General features: G+C 43.1%; 1 protein-coding gene across 3 annotated transcripts in view; it reads left to right on the forward strand.

Moving 5' to 3' along the window:
* Positions 1-3,527, forward strand: part of CCDC91 (coiled-coil domain containing 91) — a 347,143-nt gene extending 343,616 nt beyond the window's left edge. The window contains exons 13-14 of one of the 3 annotated variants that reach the window (XR_009356756.1): positions 576-816; positions 2,898-3,527. Coding sequence is in view for 2 of the 3 variants with exons in the window: in XM_059185851.1 (XP_059041834.1) it covers positions 576-680 (105 nt within the window). In the remaining variant the exon portion in view is untranslated. Of the gene's footprint in view, positions 1-575; positions 1,026-2,897 lie in introns of those variants that run through there. The other 2 variants (XM_059185852.1, XM_059185851.1) reach the window with 2 other exon arrangements.
* The last annotated feature ends 3,638 nt before the right edge of the window (positions 3,528-7,165 follow it).

A 7,165-nucleotide genomic window follows, 5' to 3' on the forward strand; every position in this document is an offset into this window, starting at 1 on the left:
CCATGAGTAATCCAATATACATGGAAGAATAAAAGAGTAAACACTTTTGTGATAATCCAAATTTTTCCGACGGAATTTTAAACAATCTGACAGTTCAGTCTTGTTAAAAATTGATATAAAATAAATGCTTCTTAGCAAACAACGGTCCAGTAAATATTATAATTCTGTCTCATATTCTCTCAGTGGATTGTTTTCTGAGTCTTTCAGTGGAATTCTTTCGAATTAGAACTCAATGATCTTCTTTATATTTCATCCAGGGTTTGAAATACATGAACCTGTCTCTACTTACTTGAACAATGGCCTCTATTATGGTGTCTTTTTCTTTAAATCCAAATATTATACTCAGCATTTTAGGAATTCCCTATTCCAAATACAGGCAATTAAATTGTCTATAAGTTATTCAGAGCCTTAGAAAATGAAATGAAATAGGAGTTTGTACTTTGAAATGAGTTCAAAAATGTGTACCATTTGTCAATGCTAGTCTCTGTCAAATAGTCCTCATTATCTTCTGGTTCTGCTGTTAACAGACGAAATAATCTGACACAGACTTCTCTAACAAAAATATTTCCTTCTAGGAGAAATCTGGCTTTTCTCAGCAACCAGGAATCAAATTCTTGACCTTGAAGATGGGAGAGAGAACACAATACTTCTTGGTGCCATATAAGCTGGATGAAATTTGAAAACACCCCCCAGGATACATGGGGGGACCTGCACGGAAATTTACATTGCTTTTCCCAATATCTAAGATGAAGGAGCTGATAGCCTGGTACTACAGAATAAGAGAAAACCAAGTTTGGAGCTTTGGAAGCCCTGGAGGTACTATTGCCTGAGGCCAGGGCTCAGATCCAGGGGTCACATCACTGGCCTGGCTTTCTTTGACTTCAGGACTCTGCGTAGCGACCAGAATGAAAGTGGTCAGCATCCTTCGCAAGGATCGTCTATCCTTTGCACTTGCCCTTTTTACTTGGGGGCTCCAAAGTATGGTTCTGTACTTACTCTCTCATGAGCTTCAGTATAATCAGGAACTAAACAAGTGTTTGTTGAACCAAATGGTGGTCTCCTTAATCATTTCAGGATATGCGAATATTAACCTAAATGAATTTCTGATTGGTGGGCTTGCAGGCAGTGTGAAGACAATATTTGGGAGCAAGAGCCTCTTTCTAAAAGCAAAGAGGCTGGGGTCACAAACTCATCTCTTTTCTCCCCCACTGCCTCCTCCCCCTCCCTCCCCATATTATCCTTCTTGGTGGGAGGTGAATCGTATCCATCAGTGCTGCTGTTTTCCTCTTCCTCTCAGGTTCTTGTCTGGTGCCTGAAACCCACACTGTTATCTCTTTATCCGTTGGTAAAAGGGTGGGAAGGGAGAATGGGGAAATTGCCTACTGAATAACGTAACAGCTCTATCTGCATATCCCAGAGGGGCTATAATTGCCATCTGAAAAAAAGCACTTCCGACTCCCAGACCTTATGCTGAAAGACCTCTGCTGCTATGGTCTCATCATCCAGTTGGCCAAGCAAAGAGTTTGGAGATACTTGGTTCCCTCGGTGGTGGGGAAGCTACCGTGAAGCAATCAATGCATGAGGGTTTGTAAGCAGTGCAAAGCGTGGGAGGAGGAGGTGTTTTGGAAAACAGAGATTACATCTCAATGACAGTGACAGTGTCTCCATGCTGCAACACCCTATTGAGTGTGAACGTTTCAGAGACAGAGGAAGGTTGTACGGACAGACATGAAACTAGGAAGCGCCATGGCCCCATCTCATATAGAACTCAGCCCAACAAGCAAACCAAAAGTAATGGGAACCAGTTCATGTCTTTGCCCAGTTTCTCAGGAAACAGTCAAAGGTGGCGCTTGTGTAGATGAACTACCTTTCCAGGCCCAAGAGAAGTAGCAAAATGTCCAAATCCATTCTCCTCTTATTCATCACGTTTCATATTCATGACTCCCTAATACCTTCTGAAATTTCCCTACTTTCAACTTCCAACTTCAAGTCCATTCTCTTTCCAGTATAAATCTTCCGGCTTCTCCAGATTATCCCCAGCTATTCACTTACACGACACTTCCTAATAAGGTTGAACGTATGAGTGTGCGTTGGTGGGGGGCTCCTCCTGGAGGGAGGGAGAGGGGCCAACTCACTCATGTTGCCTCCGCCTGCAATGCTCCTCCTCCAGCTATCTGCTTGACTTTGTAAAGAAAAAAAAAAAAAAAAAAAAAACCAAAAAACCAAACAAAAAACTAAAGAAGAAAAAGAAAGCAAAACTTGAAAATAAAAAGGTGAGCAGTGTGTCTTTTAAATGTGCTATGGGTACATTGTTTCATAGGTTCCCACGGGATGATTTAGGGGAATGGACTTTCTTTGACTCACTCTTGACTGTTGATTAAAAGTCTTAGATGGAGTGAAGTTTCTTGTTAGTTTGTAGATTTTTTTTCCAGGAGAGACCAAATAATTTCTGTTAAAGGACTTCAGAGAGTAGAGTTGCTATAGAATCTAGTAGGACATGAACCAGCTTTGTCTGTAATCTAACGGTCTTTCTTCGTTGAGCACTCCGTTTTTAAACTTCCTGTAAATGCCACATTTTTGAATGCCACTTGAACGAGTCTTAACCTTTTATTATTCCTTTACTAGTTACTGAGCAGAATGAATCTTTGACATAAGTTCGGTTTCTATTTATATGAGAGTTGCTTTTTGGTTTTTTGAAAATTCTACTTTAACCGCTTTCATGGAGCCCTAGCTTCCTTCAAAGTCCTGCTTAAATGCCTCCCGCCTGAGGAGGCCTTCCTGGACCATGCTGTAGGAAATAAGACCCTCGGCATTTCCTAGCTTTCTTCCTTTGCTTCCCCACAACATTTATGTCCACCTGATATTTTATTTTGATGTTCTTGTTTGTTTGTTTCTAGGCACCAGAATGGAAGCTCTGTGAATTTAGGGACGCTGCAGCCCACTCCCTGATCAACAGTTGACATGTAATGAATACTCAGTGAACACTGAATGAATGAATGAATGAATACACTACTAGCAGGCAACTCTGCTCTTCAAAAGCTGATTTGATTGTATACAACCTACCCTCGGAATTTTGACGTGTAATAAAAGTACTGAAGTTGTTTCGTTTTGTTTTCCGGTTTCCCGTGAGCCACTTCTTCTCGGCCTTTCAGTGAGACAGACACCTTTGCAAGCTCAGTTTCCTGTCTGTTAATGGGAACAGAAACACACCTGAGGATCGTCTGCAACCTCGCGCGTGGCACTTGAACTTTTCCTAGTAAAGACTACTATAGAGGCCAGTGTGAGTGGCATTATCACTGTCGTCTCACTTCCGTTGCTGTTTGCAGTGATTGTCGGGGATGACCACTTCTGGGCAGGAGGGAGTCTTCCAGAGTCTAAATCTCAACCCGAAAATATCTTCCTCTTACCTGGAAAGCACCTCCTAGGAAAACAGAGTTTTCAGGTAGTTTTGCTTCAGGACCAGTGGGCCTCGCTCCTTGTATAGCATTAAAAAAAAAAAAGAAAAGAAAAGAAAAGAAAAAAAGAAACTAACTCATGAAGTGTTTTACCAACTTGCCTAAAGAAGGGATGGGAATGCACGGGGAAGTCTCAGAGCCAAGCGGAGCTCAAATACAGGCATACATCTCAGCAACACCTCTGAGAAAAGCATCTCCTTTAAATACATGTTTGTACCACTTCAACATCAGAAAAAGTTTTTCCAAAACAGTTTTTTTTTTTTCCACTGCCCAATAGCTAGAAATTTCTTAGGAATGAGTGTCTTCCCTAAAACAACAAACCGTCTTCTTTTAGCTCTGTGCCCTCAGAGAAAATAAGACAGCCTCAAAGATTTGAGTTTCCAAAGCCTCAGCACTTGCAGACAGTAAGCGGAATAGCAGGAGACTTCACCCACGGTCACAATTTGGTGGTGCTGTGGGAAATCTGTTTTTGGAAGCTAAAATCAATGGGAAATCCTTGAGCTGGGAGACTCTGAGGTTTAGCAGCTTAGATAGCAGAGCTGGTAATATGCTGACCAAGAGAGCTGAAGAAAGCCCTACGTCAGGGAGCGCTTCTACTGTGGCTACATTAGGAACACTTTTACCGCTGGTTAGCTTAGAACTTCTCTATCCAATTTCATCAGAAATTTCAAGAATCCTCAGATTCCTTCTCAGAGGTGCAGGGAGCATCTTCCATGCTAGAATCAGAAAGTGAGGGGCACCTGGGTGGCTCAGATGGTTAAGCACCTGCCTTTGGCTCAGGTCATGATCTCCAGGTCTTGGGATCAAGCCCTGTGTCAGGCTCCCAGCTGGGCAGGGAGTCTGCTTCTCCCTCTGCCTCTGCCTCTCCACTGCTTGGGTGTTCTCATTCTCTACTGAATAAATAAAGTCTTAAAAAAAAAAAAAAAAAAAGGAAAAAGAAAATGGAGTGGCTTTGGAGCCTCTTCTAGAGAAACATTAGAAGTTACCAGGGCTTTCGATCACCGAGACAGGGAGACCCTAAGGAAACACCCTAAGAAGGTGTTTTGGCTTCCCTCTGGATGCTCCCTTTTAAAATTCCTTATCAACTATGTCCACTTTCCCAGATGAAGTCAAGTATCTCAGCCAGCAGAAAATATCCACTTGCTGCAAAAAAAAAAAAGTGGAGAACTTCTGCCCCACGCCACCAAAAGACTGTGAATGAGTGGTTACATTTTTGGTGTCTTCATGGAAGTGGGCTCATGCTTCAGAATGTGCACCTCTTGGGCTGATGAACTGGAAACTTCTCTTCAGTCGGAGACAGCATGCCTACTGAAAATTATTTCTCCTGTCAAAATACTACTGACGGTAACAGTTACTATGCAGAGAGAGCATCGTGGTAAAAAGCCTGGGCGGTGGAGGCAGATGGATTCCTGACTCTGCTGCGGACTATGTCAGTTCCCTAAGCCCCTTCCTTAACCGATGTATGTTGCAGTGTGCTCAACTGTACAATGGAAATCTGCAACAGGAATTGATTTCAGTTGTTTAGGACATGCTAAACTTTATTCTGGTGTTTTGCCTTCATTAAATCATTTAACCCTTTCAACGGCTGTGTGAGGTCAGTGCCTTTGTTAGGTAATTCCTGAGTCTCCTGCGCTCTCCTGTCGTGAGTGCCCCAGATTCTCTATACCTGTGAAGGACAATGATGTGCTTTGCAGGCATGATCTCTTTCAATCCTCAGAGCACCCTCATCAGGAAGGCACTCTTCTCTGACCCACTTTACACTTGAGAAAACTGAGGCACAGAGAGGCAAAGGAACTTACCAATGATGCCAAAGAATGAAAGACTCTAAACACCCTGCTTTTCAATATGAGGCATCATAAGATTTGCTCCCCCAGAGCGTCCCCATTTGTTAAAGGGGAATGAAACCGACTCAGATCCCATGTTTGTGAATGGGAAACATTTAAAAAGGAGGGCTGAAGAGCTGCCTTCAGTGCTTGCATCAAAATAAACAGAACTGATAGACACAATCAAAGTCTCTGGCTTTAATTTTGTTGTTGTTGGGTTTTTCCCCCCTTCGGTACAGGATTTTATGATGAAGTTTCCATGAGAAAAGGGATCCTGTGGTCATGTAAAATAATCAACAAAAAGAATGTAGGAAAGGGTACTGGTAAGCCAGATGAGGAAATCACTAACAAGATGTTTGTCTCCATACTGACATGAAATTACCCAAAGATTTCACAATCTACGGGATGGCAATGAACTGCCCCTAGAGGGCGCCAAAGTGACCTCTTTTTTTTTTTTTTTTTTTTTTTTTAAATCTGCGTCTGTAGATCTGATCTGGACCTCCTGCATCTCTGAGGGTTGCTGGATGGTCCTCTAAAAGCCCCTCAGGGCCTTCCTCTGGTTTGGGGCGTGGGCCACGGTCACCCAGAATGCTAAATGCAGCCGCTGGGCGATAAAAGCCCGGCGGTAAAGTGACTTCCAGCTAACCACAGGGCAGCAGAGAGCGTCTAATGCAACCACAAAGTGGTTTGCTGGCACGGAACTTTCCCAACCTTTGGAACGAGATACCAGGGGATGTTGTTTAGTCTCCATCTTGGAAACCTTTCTCTTGGCGAGAGGAAAATTCTGATATCCATCAGTCTGAAATCAGTGGGGCACAGCCTTAGGTGGAGGCGGGTGGCAAGCAAGTTGTCTGTGGCATCTCACCACCTCAAAACCTATGGTCCTGAAGGAGCTACTTACAGTTATTGTGAGACAGGCGTGCATACAGATGCTGGCGGGTACTGACAAACTGCATGTAGACTCCCAGAGCGCTCTGCAAAACGACATTTGTTTTCCTAAAAATGTTAAAAGACATTTCATTTAAATGCAGAAGCAGTAGTCCTCTGAGAACTTCCGGAGCCTTCAGGTATGCATGCAACACCGACCATGCTGCTGTCAGCCGGACATGGACTCCTTGTAACAGATGCCCTTTGTCAAGGTCACTGCATTGCACTTGAACAGAACCACTGGCCTCCTGCAATCGGGCTGTCGCCCTGGGAACCGTGTTCTGAAGGAATTGAGACTGACAGTATTAAGACCTTGAGTTTTTTTCTTTACAATATCTCCACTGCTTATTCTTCAGACCTGCCTTTGAGCTAGAAATTGATGTATTTGGCTGATGAGTCTAAATTACATGAAAGAATGGCTTTCATCATATTGCTCAATTTAGGGATTTCTTTCATTTCAAAGGCAAGGTTAATTACCTCTAGAAAATGTTAAGCAATTATCCACTAATAATAGCAGGGAAGATGCTCCTGGAGCAGCCAACTCAAGGTGGAGAAGGGATTTTCGAGGAAGGCAGGAGACTTAGATTTTAATTAATGCTGAAAAATGAAAACTATGTTAAGCTTTTAAGGACTTTAATGGGGAGAGACAAGACTGACGCTTTAGCTCTTTGGCAGCCTTGGCCATCAGTTCCTTCCATTTTTTTTTCCCCCCAGGACTTGGAGGATAGGCCTGTTTGAGGCACATTCCCTATGACTGTTACCTGTACCCACTTATAACCTAGAGAGGAGGTGGTTCAAGTCTCTGGCAATCAGCGGGATGTAACAAAGGCGTGAGTTCTGCATCGAAGCTAAAGAAGAATCTAGTCTGGGGCTTTTCAGTTACATCCAGGGATTTCCTATTTCTCTACATATTCAAGTACTCGGAGTCTTGCTGTAGGAGTTCAGGGATGAGTGATGTCT

Source organism: Mustela lutreola, chromosome 8 (assembly GCF_030435805.1).
Source record: "Mustela lutreola isolate mMusLut2 chromosome 8, mMusLut2.pri, whole genome shotgun sequence".
In the NCBI taxonomy this organism is placed as follows: domain Eukaryota; kingdom Metazoa; phylum Chordata; class Mammalia; order Carnivora; family Mustelidae; genus Mustela; species Mustela lutreola.